Genomic DNA, 14,425 nt, shown 5'->3' on the forward strand with positions numbered 1-14,425 from the left:
AGCTAACTGTATTATATGTAACTGGTAATATTTATTGAATTACTATATTTGCAGTACTAATTTTTATTGTCTATTTTCATTGCATAAGACTCATGGTTATAGAGCCATTAAAATAATTGTTTCAAATATAATAATGATAGCTCACGCATATTGGTCATATAGAGCGATTACATATACATCACAGAAAACTGAATCTATAGAATTTCGAAGAAAAACACAATCGTAAAAACCCTCTCTCTCTACTCTTATCTTTCTGTTCTCTCTCTCAATCGCTACTCTCAGTTATTAAAAGACAAATTCGCTGCTCTCTTTTGTCGAAAATCATTGCTCTCTACTTCTCTCCTTTCTGCTCGCTCTCCCTCTCTCTCTCTCTCTCTCCGTGCTTTCTCCCAATCGCTGCTTCCTCTCTCCAATCACAGCCAAGGCCCTGCTTCCTCTCTCCAATGACAGCTAAGGCAGAAGGCCCCTGCACCTGGTGAAGGGACGCCGCTGCTCCCCATCGGCGCGTGCAGTGAGCCAGGGACGTTGTGGTGGATTGGTCCGAGCGAAGAGAAAAAAAGCCATACAGAACTCAAAATCTTTTCAGGAGATATTCATTTTCCTGAAGAGGCGGATAAGATATTAGGTGGCAGTTTGATACCACCAGAAAGAGGGTGGGGACGCCGTGGCACGGGCAGGCGTGTCAAGTCATCAGGCCTGCCAGGGCTCACACAGGGACGCAGCAGGGGCGAAGCCAGCCTACCGTGCCACCGGGGTCGGCTTTATTAGCGTATCGGGATCAACTGTGGAGATGAAGATGACAGTGATATATGTAGAATTTGACAGATTTCATCGGGCTCCGACGACCCCGCTGGGTAAAGGCAGCTCCGCCCCTCGGACGCAGCCACACAGCCGGGGTAGGCTCAGCCAAAGCAGGGACACGGTGAGTACCGCAGCACGAGCAAGAGGACAAGGCTCAGACACCAATGGGTGGACAAAGAACTAAAATTTCCCTAACGCACCAAGATTGGGACCTTTCCGGCCCCGTCTGTCAATGAGAGATAAAGTATCAAAAGTTAAAGAACTGTAGAATTGGTCTACTCTTTAGAAATATATAAAAATAAAGATAAAGATTATATTTTTATAAAATATGTATGTGGCACGTATATCTCCACTAATCCTTGAGAAAAAAAAGTTAGGTACTTATGGTTGTGGCGGGCCTCAGCTGGCCGTACAACTGTTCCGCATGTACAAATGAGATTTTTGTATCCTAGGGTAACATTTGCCATGTAATTCAATAATTGATGGAACATATGACCGTAATATGAACTCAAAAAGATATTTTTATTGCCTCCTATAAGTCGAGCTGCATGTACTTTTTTTTTCTTGCATCTCACATAGTAAATTCTCAAATGAAATGAAAAATAGAGTATTACACATATGCATGGCGGGCGCAACAGCGAATTCAATTGCAAAATAACAGGATATATGCACAGTGCAGAGAACGAAGAGGTAGAGCAACTGATAATCAAACATTTATTTGCTCTTTGGTAGACACTTTGATGTACTCCGTGGCCGAGGCCTCGGTGCTCCCCTTGCACTCGTAGTAGAGCGCGGTCATGGCGCAGGCGGCAAACACCTGCACGGCTGCCATCAGGATGGTGTACAGTAACCCCAGGAGCAACCCTGACGTCATGTTACTAAGGGCGCACGTCTTGGCGAGGGTGTAGAAGGGCGTGAAGGCGGCAGCGAGCACGACAGTCACGAAGATGAAAAGCACGGCCCGCAGGAGCTTCCCCTTCATCAGCCGCCACGCCCGCCCAACCGCGCCAGCGCCGTGGCAGCCGGGCTCAGCGACCGCCACGACGATGCTCAGGGAGCATATGAAGGAGAAGTACACGACGAAGATGGACACGATGATGATGAGCAGCGCGCATGCGAATAACAAGGCGAAGTATTGCTTGATCATGAGGAAGGCGAGAAGCCCAGCCATGACCACAACAAGCGCGAGGTAGGCGATCTCCAGCGCATAGACGAAGGCGAGAGTTAGTATTGGGCCTTTCAGCTGCGCCTTCGCTTTGCCGAGGAGCGACGCAAAGGTGTGCAGCTCACCGGAGTATGTCGCAACGGCAGCGAAGAGGACGATGATCCGGATGACCGATCCAATGATGAGGGCAACTAGGAGATAGACAGCGCTGGTAATCAAGAGATCCCGGGTGTCAACCTGTATCTCCTGGATGAGGTGAATGAAGTCTGGGCTACCGGGGTCGGTGCTGTTGAGCGCCTTGGTGTCGATGCTAATCTCGTCTACGAGGGGCTCGACGGCGAGGAAATGGCCGAGAAGGAGTAGAGAGGTGGAGGCGATGATGATTGCAAAGACTGCCGCGAAGAGCCTCCGGTTCTGGGCAGGGAGGAGCAGGCCTTCTTTCAGGAAGTTGAAGAACGATGGGGTCGAGCGTTGCCCGGTGGCCATGGCTGGAGCTACAGAGAGATGCGAGGTGGAAAGCAATGGGGTGATGAGAAGTGGGAGGAGGGTACCACAGATTATAGCCACGATTGAGACGCTGTTGTAAGAGTCAGAAGCAAATAAAGTCACTGTTTCCAGGAAGCAACCTCATAGAAAAACTTCAGTTTACGCGGATTAGAAGTCATTGTTGTAAGAGTCAGAAGCAGATAAAGTCCAAGGCGGACAGGGTCATCGAAAGGTTTATTTGTGGGGCTAGTTGCATGGAATCTACCTCATTTTGAAAAGTCAGTTCGCCTGACCACTGGGTCCTATAGTCCAATCATCTTCAGCTTCCTGATGTGTGATATGTAACGCTGTAGCATTTAGAAATGGTCAGAAAATTGTAGTGCTTTGCCTGATTGCCATGGATGGAGCTAGAGATAACGACGAGGTGGAATGGAATGAGGTGATGAGAAGTCAAGGATGGAATCGCAGGATGAGAAGTCATAGCAGTGTTTCAAACGTTTTTGGCAAAATCAACCACATGGAAAAAACACCTGATTATGCAGAATAGAATTGGAAGTCGCTGCTGTGAGAAGAGTCAGCAGATGATGGCCACGGCACGCGTCGCCCTTGATTCTCAAATCTAAATTAGTTGATGCCGCGCAATGGGAAGATTTTTTTTTGGAAAAATGGTATTTATCATTCCTCAAGTATTGCAAAAGTATGATATTCATCCCTAATATTTCATTTGATGCAAATTAACCCCTTATCATTGCCTAACCATATCTAATGTTAAGTCAATCGCTACAGTGGTTCATGTGAATTGGTTCCGTTCATTTTTCGGATAAATTTTTCGTGGGGTACCCAATTTAGAGAATTTACTTTTGGGGGGGCTTTATATTTCAACTTGGCATATGATATTACTAAGCAGGGATTGGTCAAATTATTGTGTGCATAAACCGCCATTAGATAGCATTAAACTATTGTTAGACTAAGATGGGGATGATAAATGCACCAGTTTAGTTAGTTAAGGGGTTGATTTGCATCAAATGAAATATAAGGAACGAATGCTACACTTTTGTAATACTTCAGGGATGAAAAATACACCTTTTCCTTTTTTTTCATCAATTATTCCCTTCTCCCCTTGCGCTGATTACCTCCCTAATATTTCTCCAATTACGTTCCTTCTTCCCTTGCGCTGAGATTACCTTCCTAATATTTCTGTTGAGAATATAGGCAGATGCAATATTAAATTTCATATGAAATAAATCATGATGAATACAGAAACTAGCATGCATAAGTCTAACATATTAGATAGCATAAACAGTATAGCCAGGAATGCAGGATACATGCTTAAGGAACAGATCAGATCACAGAATACGTACTGAGTCTTGGCTGGAGGGTTGACGACGACGAACCACCGCTGCTGGAGATGACGAAGGCAGTTGGCCCGTGAGGCGACGGAGTTGGGTGGAAGACGCGCCATGGTGAAGATCTTGACCAGTTGTGTAAAAGTGCTTGCCAAAAACCTTATTCGCCCTCTCCCGGTGTAGGATCCTAAAGGCAAAGAGTTCCGAAGACCTGCTCTCCCGTTCGCCGGTGCACACCGGCGCTTGGGATGGAGAAGACTACGGTGGCGGCGCAGCAACGAGAAGAGGCAAAAACCCTAGATTTTGATGTGTCTTTGGTGGAGGCTGATAAGTCATATATATAGGGAAGTCAAACCGACCTCGCGTCATGATCGGGATCTAAACCGATTAGATTAGGTTTGGGGTTTAGTTTTCCATATCTCGTAGCCCCCCACAAGGCGAGGGGCTGGATTTTAGCGGATCATTCACGCAGATGCCGCGCGCCCGCGCCCTTCACCCCACCCGGTGAGGTGTGGCGTGCGCGTGCGTGTGGTGTTTATCTTCCCTCCTCCATCACATAGCTTGGAGGAGTGGAGACAACCTCTATATTTATGTTGGTCATTCCACTCCTCCACTAGCAAAGTGAGACTAAATTTAAACCACTTCCTCTTGAACATATGAGTCTTTAAGATTTATTAGAATTTCTAAATTTGTTAATAGGCCAATCCACTAAAATTACAGCAATTTCTCTGTTTATCTTCCTTCTCCCCTTGCGCTGGTTACCTTCGTAATATTTCTTCGATTACCTTCCTGAATGTTACTTCGCTAATTTTTGTTGTGCTGATCAAAAATCTTCAATGGCTGCTGGCCATATTGCAGTTCTTGGTGAGGTTAAAGCTGCTGGTCGATCGTACTCTATGCTGTTGTAGCTTTATTACCGATCACCTCTATCAGTTGAAGCCACGAACCTCTCTCTGGATCTGAATCCCACTACTACATAAGCCATTTTCACCACCGCTATTTTCACCGCTAGTTCTTAAAAGGACCGGCGGTAAAACATTTTCACCATCGGCTCTACAATAGATGGGCGCAGTGGAGGATCGGACCGGCGGTGAAAATGGTACCGTATATATCTCCCTCTCTCTCCTTCCCGACACCACCACTTCTCACATTTTTGCAACCATTTCTACAAACTAAACCTAAAGTGCTTTTGATAATAGAACTAGCGGTGCTCATTTATTTTATAGTTACAACTCTATCCATTATGAGTTACAAACATGTATTAGTCAAACATCCATAGTGCCCACACCCGAACCCAAGCAATTGGTCGGCACATTGGAAAATTCCACCGCGTCCTAGCATTTCGTAATTGGGTGTTCCTTGGAGTTACAGCTAGGTTGTTGCCGAGTAATATTTTGAGTTAACAGAAATATTGCTCATATTTTGAGTTAGCACTAGTGGTGATCATCGCTTAGCTTGTCGGATAAATGACATTTATCCTGGAGTATGATATTTTTTTCTCGGGATACACACGTGACGTGTCTAGAGGCTCCGTGTAACACTGCTAAATTAATTACAATTATTAAGCTTTTAGCATGTCATTATCATGATTAATCAGGATGTTAGTAATACAATTAAGAACATAAAATGGTAATAAGTGGTTATATAAGCTTTTTTTAAATATAGTTCTTGATCATAATGTGTATAAAGCTCCGTGTATGATGCGGAGGGTAAGGGAGAAGTATGCAAGCATGGTAAGGAGAGCTTAATGCTAAGGAGAGAAAATTACCATAGGAAGAAGGCCGAGACAGCATATACTAGCATTAATATGGATCCCCAGGTATAATATCCTTTCAATAGTATAATGTCCGTTCAATAGTATCGCACATGGGCCAGTTTATGAAGTCTCTAACTCAAATGCCTTAAGCATAGGTGTGACGTCCTTGATCAACCAAATAAATGCAGACAACGTCAATATAGAACAGCATGAGATTGTGATCAATGGAACAATAGCAGACGACTATATATGATGATTGTTGGCTGCGGTGCAATGATTCTTTTGAAAGGACACAAAGGGAGGACATCAGTACTCCATCAGTATGTGGTATAAGTTGAACACTAACATTTTTCGTTTTGCATATTGTACATTCACTAACATTTTTATTGTTTTCAATCCCTCTGTTTTCCAGGAATTATCTCATGTGAGCATTGGATGGAGAAAGCCAGAAAGGTTGAGCAAATGGTACCATGCACTACTCCTACACCGGTCATCACCGCCGGTTCCAAAATCCCATCACCGCTAGTTCTGACGATCGTTGGATCAAGATCGATGGTGATGGGCGGGTCATCACCGCCGGTTCTAAAACCGGCGGTGATACCCTTTTTACAAAACAAAAAGAAATGCCGCAACGGCTCCATGCGTCGCGCCATGGCCCTACGCACTGCCAGCCCTCGAGCCGTCATGGTCCTCGCACCGTCCCACCCATCGTGGTCCTCGTGCCATCACGGCCCCATCGTCACAGTGCCGCGGCTCCTCGTGCCGCCATCTCGCTTGCCACCGTGGCTCCGCGTGCCGCGGCCGCGCGCCGCATCCACCGTTGCAGCCCCTCATGCCACCGCGGCCGCGCGCCGACCGTTGCAGCCGCTCATGCCATCGTGGTCCTCATGGTTCTGCGGCAAGGGCGCCGCCGTTGCGGCCCCGTCATCATAGTGTTGTGGCCCTATTGTGCCACCACCACGGCCGCGCGCCGCCTTTGCCGCCTCTTGCGCCTTCGTGGCCCTCACGCTGCTGCGACCTCACGCTGCTGCGGCCGTGCGCCGCCATTGCAGCAACTTGCGCCGCCATCCCTCGAGTCGCCGTCGCAGCAACTCGCGCTGCTAGAGGGAGAGGGAGTGAGCACGGGAGAGGTAGAGGGAGAGGGAGAGGGAGAGAGCGATAGAGCATGGGAAGGGGAGAGAGAATACTGGAGAGGATAAGGGGGAGAGAGAGCGCATGGGAAAAGATAAGGGAGATGGGAGAAGGTATCAATATGAACCGGTGGTGATGACTTCTATCACAACCGGTTCCAACAGCCACTACGGCCATTCACTTTGGAACCGGTAGTGATAGCCCATCACTGCTGGTTGTTTCAAATCGGCGGTGATAGGGCTTTTGGAATAACATATTATATAGTAGTGATGTGATGACTGATGAGCACAGGCTAAGAAGAATGCCAAAAGGCGAGCAAGTAGAAATAGCAATGTTGCTGACAACGAAGGTTTTCACAATTATTGTAATATATTTTTTTTTGCTGCAACATGTATTATGTTGTAGACAGAACAGATGTTACAGTGTCACGCCCTTTGGTACTTGCACATCAGGAATTGATGATGAGGTTAGTCTAGAGGAGATGAGGAGGGAGAAGGATAGAAAAAAGGTATTACGAACTGAGGGATTTGGCAAGGCATGAAAAGATATTGAAAACTATTAATTCCCACAAGTAAAAAAACATAGCTAAATTACTATATGCATGTTTTATTTCTATTTAATTTATATAGTTTCGTATATAGATAGAATACTGAGTGCTGATGGGTAATTTCACTTTTATATTTTGTATAAACTACAACATTTAAAGTGCAACTCTAGGTGAACAGTTAGACACACCCAATACTGAAATCTTGCAATCCGCATGGACACAACAACAGTTGGACCCAGAAACAAGGGAACACACTCGAAATTTGGATCAAGAAGGGCAGTTTGATTCTAGGATATGGGAATTAGATGATCCGATGCATGGAATTGAAGGCATAATTAAATTACTCTCAGAATTGTCGGATATCGTGATTTGTATATTAACAGTTAGAACTTAACAATGAGGTGGATTTTATATTACTTAATATAATATGTATTTTATTATTTAATAGAACATGATTTAGACCCGTTGAACTCTTACTAGAAGATGATGTTTTTCACCATATGGGTAAGTTGCTCGTCTGAGTAATTTGAATACATTACTATTTTGTGAATTCGTATTGCCGTTGACTACTCTGAATTCTTTTATAATATACACAGATTCTAATATGAATATTCTTTAGATCCTGACATTGGTTCCAATGGTTTAGACCCATACGATGTAGTTATGAAGATCTTCCAAAGAATTACCATGTTCCAAAAAATGCTAAAAATTGTAAATTTTGCCATACAAAAAGGCTTCCAGGTGAAGGACCTGCCTTTTGTTGCTGTAAAGGGAAGGTTAACATATATATTCAAAATTTACAAGTAGTATTCTAAATTTACCAGTTGAACTACGACGCTTGTTTGCAAGTCAAACCGAAAGGATACAAATTATTTTTGGAAGCACATTCGGTATTTTAACTTGCACTTCTCTTTCACAAGCTTTGGAGTTTCCATTGACCATTGACTTTTGACCGCAAGAGGTTCTAGTGTGTATACATTTAAAGCATACGGTCATATATGCCATAGGTTGGATCAACTTGTGCCCGATGGAAAAGAAACTCGCCATATGCAGCTATACTTTTACGACATGAATGAGAACATTGCACATTGTGTGAAAAAGTCACCTAAGCTTGATACTACTCTGATCCAGTTGATTTTAAGAATTGTACGTGCTTCTATTTATGAGTCTCGGCTCTATTACTAATATTGCAGAGTATAACATTGAACTCAATACCAGCATATCTATTGATCAGAGGAGATATAATACACCTGAGATGGATCATAATAATATATGGAGGTGAGGATTGACCTCACTATGTAAGGGCGTACTACGGTTGTTGCCCTTTATTTTTTGGATGGGAGGATAAAAGGATAAAATATCAAGTTCCACCTCCATCGATGCCGAAGAGAAAGTGTACAGAGCGTTAGAAGCAAGGTTTGAATATGTATTGTTTTTTATCACTAATGTAGCTTATTTTCTGCACAGGTGATGTCTAAGGATTTTTGGTGTACAAGTGATAACAACTCATTAGTTGAACATATGGTGCTTAGAGATATATCGTATCATTTGACATCTATAGGCAAATATATCAGACACTACGGTCTTTCGGTGCTACATAAGACTGGTGTGTAATTAATAATACTTTAGTTATATTTATATATATCTGCTTTGAGTATAATTTATCTATAATTCAACCATATCAAAATTTTCGTATATATATGCTTTACAGAAGAAAAATGCTCGAGAGAACATTATAGAGAGCTTACGCAGAGATGAAACCTTGGATTTGATGAGGATCATATGAAAATAATTGATATGCTTAATGTAGAACAAATATCTAGTTTTATTACATAAAAATAAATGTCTCATTTTGAAGAAATACTTGATCATATGGTGAAGAACAAATGATAGGTGTTTTTTTAGATGGTCCGGGCAGCACTTGTAAAACCTATCTTTACAAGGCTTTGATTGCTAAGTTATGCTTTATGGATCTTATTGTTGTTGCTACTACTACGTCTGCTCTTGCAGCTTTCATTATGCTTGATGGGCGCGCTGCAAATTCTCGCTTCAAAATTCCGATAAAGGTAAATGGCAATACATGTAGCTTTACAAAGTAGAGTGGTACACAAGAGTTGCCTAGAAGGGCATCTTTGATAATATAGAATGAGGTTGCGATGACTAATAGGCAGGCAGTTGAAACTCTTAACAGGTCGCTACAAGATATAATGGGATGTGCCAAAACCTTTGGAGGGAAGGTTTTGTCATTTGAAGGTGACTTTCAACAAGTTCTCCCTGTGGTGCCCCGTAGTACACAAGTCCAGATCACTCATGCGACTTTATTAAGGTCATATATATGGGAAAGTGTCCGGTGGATTCGGTTGACCTATATGTGAGCTCAACCTGACACGTGGTTTGCAGATTACCTGTTAAGGATTGGTGATAAAACGGAGGAAGCATTTGATGATGACTATGTGTGGCTGTCTGATGACATTTTGAGTTAGAATCCTCCAAAAGATTATCATATTGATATTCTTATCGATTAATTGTTCCTGAAATTTTGTTGCTAACTATGCATCTGCCATGTAGATATGCGAGTGTGAAATACTCTCCACTAGAGATGAACATGTTGATAGCTAATAGGCCAATCAATTAACATAATCTTAGCTTTTTGGACGAGTATAATGGTTTATCTCAGGATCAATGGGACCATTTCGTGCCCGTGAGCCTCGAGGCACTCATCATCAACCCCATAGGGGGGAGGGGGTGGGGTGGGTGCATCCACTGCGCTTTCAAGATTGAGGTTTCCATTAGCATCACCATTGACATGATGTATTGGGAGGCGACGGCCACGCTGCAAGGGTGCACCATGGCTGCCTCAGAAATACTACGAAGCTATGGCGTCAAGAGTGGACGCGATGTAACTGCTAGCTTGCCAACACGCTTTCCACCTTGAGTGCATCATCAAGTGGTTCAATGTGAATCCGACATATCCTTTGTGCCGTAACAACTGTTTGGAGTATTTATCAACGGTTTATAAAGTGTTGGGTGAGACCGTGAGAGGATGTGTGCTCATTCTGAATGGGAGAGTTAGTTTAGATTGCTACCATTATTAATAAATAAGTTTAATATTCTTAGTATTTATTCTATGTGATCTAATTACTTTTAAATAAATTTTTTAAATACATGCATGTGACACGTGCATCTCTACTAGTTCCATAAACTATTGGATTGTCTCGTCCAACTGCCCTCTCGTCTACTATAGCATCTATAATAATAATAAGTTTATTAGCAATGCAAAATTTAATAGAAATCACTAGTAGTTTAATATTTTTCAGTTTTAAATTGTTAGTCGTTTTAATTTTTTTGATACATAGATTTGCGGCATAATTCCATTTGTATAAAATTGTTCCATCCATCACTGGGCCTAGATCAGGGACTGTATCTTGGGTCCCGCATGTAAGCGGAAGCGCTTTCCCGTCCGTGGCAAGTCCACGCACCGTCCTCCTCTTCCTCTTCCTCATCCGCATCAGTCTGTCGGCCCTCGCTCGCTTGGGAGCCAGCCACTGCTTCTCTCTTGCCTCTGCTCCGATCAGATCAGATCACCCGCCAGCCCATGGCTGCCGACCGCCGCTTCAAGATCTTCGCGGCCGCCGACGGCTTCGGACAGCCTCTCAAGGACGCGGTCGTCGCGCACCTCCGCGCGCACCCGGCCGTCGCCGAGGTCGTCGACCTCGGCGTCGACAAGTACTACGCCGCCGCCGCAGCCGTCGCCCGCCAAGTCTCCTCCTCCTCCTCCTCCTCCTCCTGCTCCTCCTCCGATTCGGCGCCCGATGCCCCCGAGGTTCGAGGAGTCGTCGTCTGCGGCACCGGCGCCGGCGTCTGCATCTTCGCCAACAAGTACCCTCGCGTCTACGCCACCCACTGCGCCTCCCCCGCCGACGCCGTCAACACCCGCTCCATCAACGCCTGCAACGTCCTCGCGCTCTCGGGGATGGCCACGCCGCCCGACGCCGCCGCCGCCATCGCGGACGCCTGGCTCGCCACGCCCTTCCGCGCCCCCTGCCCGGCCTCCGGCGACGCGCCCTGGCCGGAGGACATCCAGCGGTTCTTCGACACCGCGCCGGACGAGATGGCCGCCATCCCCGAGGCCGAGGGCCTCCCAGATTCCGCCTGCGCCATCTGCTGCCTCAGGAACGGGATGGAGTTCGAGCCGGTGGGGATAATGCCCGGGGGCGAGATGCGGATCGTGCGGGAGAGCCCCACCTCGGCGTACGTCCAATTCAAGGCCGGCAGCGTGGAGCCAGCGCACCACCACACCTTTGGCCACGACCTGGTGGTCATCAAGGGCAAGAAGAAGGTCTGGAACCTCACCAAGAAGGAGAGCTACGATCTGGTGGACGGAGATTTCCTCTTCACTCCGGCCGGGGACGTGCACAGGGTGAAGTACTTCGAGGACACAGAGTTCTTCATCCGATGGGATGGGCACTGGGACATCTTCTTAGATGAGGATCTCGACACCGCACACAGTGCGATTGATGCAGAGCTTGGAGCAGCCAGCGACAGCAGGTGAGGTGACTGCATCTTGTGTGGTAATGGCGATGCTTCTGAAGTTACATGCCTTCCTTATCCTGTCTTGCGATGTTGGTTGTTATAGTTGTGCCTTTTTGTCATCGTGTTGATGTGATCGTCTTGTCTTGCGATGCTGTGCATTATGGTTATTGACAACGATGATAGCACACTGTACAATATGATGACTGAATAAACTGCATATGCAAGGTTGCTAGTCGTCTTTGTTCTTGGATCTAGTTTCATGTTTATGTGGTTGTTATTGAGTCACCCTGTGATGTGCTAACTTCATTAGCTGTGTTATTTTGTGACTTTCAACATCCAAGATGTGTTAACTGTTAAATACTGATGAGTGATGACAGTCCCTAATAAAGAGATCAAAATGATTCGTGGAAAACAACCCCTTGGAGCACAACCTTATCTGAGTGCTGCTTATTGAACACCACCATTCTTTTTGATGCAGTTCTTACTTTTGTTTGTTGCATGTGACGTGCTTCATCAGATCGAGCCTTACTCATGTGCTGTCTGACTTTTTTCTCAAGGCTCCTATGGTTTACCGATTCAGGTTAAAAGATGTAGAAGCATTGCAGTAGTAAATCCGATCTCAACTGTGAAATAGCGAAGATCAGAGATTTCTATATTCACTGAAATTACTATGTCTTTTTATTAGTCTCTCTGATATCCATCAACTTACACTTCTAAATTGGATTAGATCCATTAGTGTTTGCTCAACATGTTTTGAGTGCATTAAATCCATGGTTGCCGATACTACATGGAAATATGGAATATTGTTGCCTTTATCAGAGGATATCCAAGTTGTCTGTTATGCATAAAACCCCATATTTTCTTTTTTTTCTTCGATACGAGGCTATACCCCATTTCCATTACCAGGAACGGAAATTCCAGAAGTAGCGATACAGACCCACCAGGGCCAGACAGAAATGGTAAAGGAAGAAAAAGGGGGGAAGCCTGCGGAAAGCCCCTCAGCCCAACTCTGATTCAGAGCTGGCTGACCGGACAGGGGGAGGGAACAGAGTCTCCGAGATTCCCAGAGACTCAGTCCCGATGACGGTAAAGAGAAAGAAGTAGCAAACGGCACACGCGCCCAAAAAAGAAAAGGAGCACCACATCGCCCCCAAAAACTATTTTCCAACTACACTAAGCCACCAAGAACTCTCAAAAGAACCCTCCACCAGTCTTCACTGCTCGTCTTCTTCGTCCTCTGTATCTTCAGGAGGAGCAGGGAGTTGGAGCACCGCGGTCGGGCGAGCTTGATGCGCCAGCACTCTGTGTGTGCATAACAGCAGAACCTTCACGCCATCCATCAGCTTCTCCTGGAAATCCGAAGCATACAGTCCTGCCCAATAGTTCATAAAAGCACACGCATGAGTTAGGATTTCTGTTGGGTTCTTGATCAGCTTCCCGTCAAAGCATGCTTTGTTTCTACTTTTCCAAATCGCCCAGCAGATCGCCGCCAGACCAAAGATGTGCACCATCTGGCCCCCAGGCAACAAAGTTTGTATCCATGTTTTGTATTGTTGTAAATTTCCGGGGGTGTTATTGGCTCCAATACAGAGGCCCACAGTCCCCCAGACCACTTTAGCAACCTGGCATTGAAAGAAAAGGTTCTCACAACAGAAGTAGCAAGACGGGTTTCCGTCCACTTTCTCCTGATCAAATTGTCTTTCGTGAGCACCGCATTCTGATCTAGGAGCCACAAGAAAAATTTTATTTTGTATGGAATTTTTGCCTTACAGATGTATTTAAAACTGTCCCCCTCATCATCCCGAGTGAGGTGATCATAGCATGATTTTGCAGTATATGGTCCTTTTTTGTTCCACTTCCATGAAATGGAATCTTCTTCATACTCAAAATTGTAAGAGTGTACCCAGTCAATCACCTCCAACCATTGGTTGAACAGGAATGAAGGCAACCATCTTGCAAATGACAGCTGTCCATTTTTTGAAAGGAAATCATACACTGTCACCTCTTTGTCCAGGCATAAGTCAAAGAGGACTGGATATAGAACACACAGAGGCTTGGAATCTCTCCAACTATCTTTCCAAAACCTGGTTAGTTTCCCATTATTTGTTTTAATGAACCTCCCTTGCAGATAGATTGGTCTTACTTGCAAAAGATCCTTTCCACACAGGGGAATCGTCAATTCTGTGATTCACAGAACTGATCAATGAATTTCTAAGATACTTGGCTTTAATGATCTCTTGCCATAGACCAGATTCATTTTCCAGCTTCCACCACCATTTCACAAGAAGGCTGATGTTCATTTTACCAATGTCTTTAATTCCCAGACCACCTTTTTTCTTAGATTTGCAGATAATCTGCCATCTCACCAGATGATACTTTTTCCTAGTCCCACCTCCCTGCCAGAAGAAGGACCTTCTTTGCCTATCCAAGTCTTTCACAGTGGTTTTAGGAAGCAGGTACATAGACATGTGATAGATGAAAGTGCTGGATAAGCTAGAATTGACCAGAGTAGTCCTCCCTGCAATTGACATTGAGCTGCCCTTCCATGCAGCAAGTTTTTTTGCATTTCTTTCCAACAGATGATCCCAGTCTTTGACATGCAGCCTACTGGGGCTCACTGGTACTCCCAGGTATTTAATGGGGAAACTGCCAATTTGACA

The 14,425-nt window shown here is 44.9% G+C and overlaps 2 protein-coding genes across 2 annotated transcripts; one reads left to right on the top strand and one right to left on the bottom strand.

Annotated features, from left to right (window-relative positions):
• Window positions 1-1,304: 1,304 nt before the first annotated feature.
• Window positions 1,305-2,519, bottom strand: LOC112894064. The gene has a single exon (XM_025961647.1). It carries the CDS (start codon window positions 2,450-2,452, stop codon window positions 1,508-1,510), a length of 945 nt encoding a protein of 314 aa, XP_025817432.1. The 5' UTR covers window positions 2,453-2,519; the 3' UTR covers window positions 1,305-1,507.
• An 8,200-nt stretch (window positions 2,520-10,719) lies between these two features.
• Window positions 10,720-12,177, top strand: LOC112891897 (DNA damage-repair/toleration protein DRT102). Its single transcript, XM_025958898.1, has one exon. It carries the CDS (start codon window positions 10,828-10,830, stop codon window positions 11,782-11,784), a length of 957 nt encoding a protein of 318 aa, XP_025814683.1. The 5' UTR covers window positions 10,720-10,827; the 3' UTR covers window positions 11,785-12,177.
• The last annotated feature ends 2,248 nt before the right edge of the window (window positions 12,178-14,425 follow it).

This window comes from Panicum hallii, chromosome 5 (genome assembly GCF_002211085.1).
Source record: "Panicum hallii strain FIL2 chromosome 5, PHallii_v3.1, whole genome shotgun sequence".
NCBI lineage: Eukaryota > Viridiplantae > Streptophyta > Magnoliopsida > Poales > Poaceae > Panicum > Panicum hallii.

Bases quoted from the DNA above. Each gene is read 5' to 3' on its own strand.
- LOC112891897 (XM_025958898.1), top strand. From the start codon at position 10,828: ATGGCTGCCGACCGCCGCTTCAAGATCTTCGCGGCCGCCGACGGCTTC.
- LOC112894064 (XM_025961647.1), bottom strand. From the start codon at position 2,452: ATGGCCACCGGGCAACGCTCGACCCCATCGTTCTTCAACTTCCTGAAA.